Source organism: Dromiciops gliroides, chromosome X, assembly GCF_019393635.1.
Source record: "Dromiciops gliroides isolate mDroGli1 chromosome X, mDroGli1.pri, whole genome shotgun sequence".
NCBI classification, from domain to species: domain Eukaryota; kingdom Metazoa; phylum Chordata; class Mammalia; order Microbiotheria; family Microbiotheriidae; genus Dromiciops; species Dromiciops gliroides.
This window is the reverse complement of record NC_057867.1, coordinates 54,839,136-54,840,986: the sequence shown is the minus strand read 5'-3', so window position 1 is coordinate 54,840,986 and position 1,851 is coordinate 54,839,136. Positions and strand designations below refer to the sequence as shown.

Genomic DNA, 1,851 nt, shown 5'->3' with positions numbered 1-1,851 from the left:
CCCCCTCCCAGCCTCCCCGAGAAGCCGATGCTAACTGCTAGCAGGCGGTGAAGGGAGCCCCGAGGTGCTGAGAAGTGCGCAGCGAAGAGGTAAAATCGAGGGTCACCCTGCGGTTGGCGGCGACAGCAGCAGCAGCAACAGCAACAGTAGAGGCGGCGGCCGAAAGTTGCTGCGGTCTCTGGGACCTTAGACCCTTCCCCCCCTCCCCCCTCACTGATCACTTCTTTCTCTTCCCTTCCCGCCTCGCGAGGGTCCGAAAGGCAAACTGGCGCACCTCCTCCCAGCCCCTGCTATGTACAGTCTACTGGAGAGTGAGATGAAAAGCCCGGTAGTTCAAGGGACTCCGGCGGGAGCCGGCAGCACCGCTGCCCCGGGGGGCACAGGCAAGAGCGGAGCGAACGCGGGAGGCGGGGGTGGCGGCGCCGGCAGCGGCGGCAGTAGTAGCGACCAGGACCGAGTAAAGCGACCCATGAACGCCTTCATGGTGTGGTCCCGAGGTCAGAGACGCAAGATGGCTCTAGAGAACCCCAAGATGCACAACTCGGAGATCAGCAAGCGACTGGGCGCCGACTGGAAGCTGCTGACAGACGCCGAAAAGCGGCCTTTCATCGACGAGGCCAAGAGGCTGCGCGCAGTGCACATGAAAGAGTATCCCGACTACAAATACCGGCCCCGTCGGAAGACCAAGACGCTGCTGAAGAAGGACAAGTATTCGCTGCCCGGTAACCTGCTGCCCCCCGGGACAGCGGCCGTCAACAGCCCCGTCGGGGTGGGCCAGAGGCTGGACACGTACGCCCACATGAACGGCTGGGCCAACGGGGCGTACTCTCTGATGCCCGAGCAGCTGAGCTACACTCAGCACCCGGGCATGAACAGCCCCCAGCTGCAGCAGATGCACCGCTACGACATGGCCAGCCTGCAGTACAGCCCCATGATGCCGGCCGCCCAAACCTACATGAACGCGGCGGCCGCCGCCGCCGCCGCCTCCACCTACGGCAGCATGTCGCCCGCCGCTGCCGCCGCCGCCGCCTACGGCCAGCAGCCCGGCGCCGCCGCCGCCGCGGCCGCCGCCATGAGTCTGGGCTCCATGGGCTCGGTGGTGAAGTCCGAGCCCAGCTCGCCGCCGCCTCCGCCGCCCGCCATCAGCGCCCACTCGCAAAGGGCTTGCCTGGGCGACCTGAGGGATATGATCAGCATGTACCTCCCGCCGGGGGGAGACGCCACAGACGCTTCGTCCCTGCAGGGCAGCAGATTGCACAGCGTTCATCAACACTACCAAAGTGCCGGGACTGCGGTGAACGGCACCGTGCCACTGACTCATATCTGAGACGCCCGACCGGCCCAAAGCAAACCAGACGACGAGCCAGCAACCATCCCTTGTGCCCTGCTCTTCACCTCCTCTCCCGCTGCAGCCTTGCCTTCCCGATCAGCCTTCTCTGAAGTCGGGACTGCCTCTAGCTTTGCGTGCGTGGTTGAAACCGTTTGAACTACCCACTGACTTGGGGACATAACGAGCATAAGATTTCTTTTCTAGTGCACAACTTTCCTTGACTGCTGCCCCTCTCCTTCTGCTTTCTATGTGTGCTGGGCATTTCTGTGATGTTGGGGAAACAGAGAAGGCCTCCCCCCCATCCCCCTCCCCTTCCCTCTAGGTTATCTATCTTGATTGTAGTTCAGGTTCTTTGTGTTTAATTAAATATCTCTTATTGTCAGTTTTTGTTTTAGAGATGGAATAAGTTGGGGAAGCAGGGAAACGGTTCAGACTGTTTACACTCGTTTAACTAGTTCTCGCTTCACCTAGTCTCGTTTAAGGTTGTATCTATCCCGAACGCTTTTAGCTAGCGTCTTTGC

General features: G+C 61.1%; 1 protein-coding gene across 1 annotated transcript; it reads left to right on the top strand.

The window, feature by feature from the left end:
* The first annotated feature begins 271 nt into the window (after window positions 1-271).
* SOX3 (SRY-box transcription factor 3) lies at window positions 272-1,327 on the top strand. The gene has a single exon (XM_043974476.1). It carries the CDS (start codon window positions 293-295, stop codon window positions 1,325-1,327), a length of 1,035 nt encoding a protein of 344 aa, XP_043830411.1. The 5' UTR covers window positions 272-292.
* Window positions 1,328-1,851: the final 524 nt, after the last annotated feature.

Coding starts and splice junctions, on each gene's coding strand:
- SOX3 (XM_043974476.1), top strand. CDS start 293: ATGTACAGTCTACTGGAGAGTGAGATGAAAAGCCCGGTAGTTCAAGGG.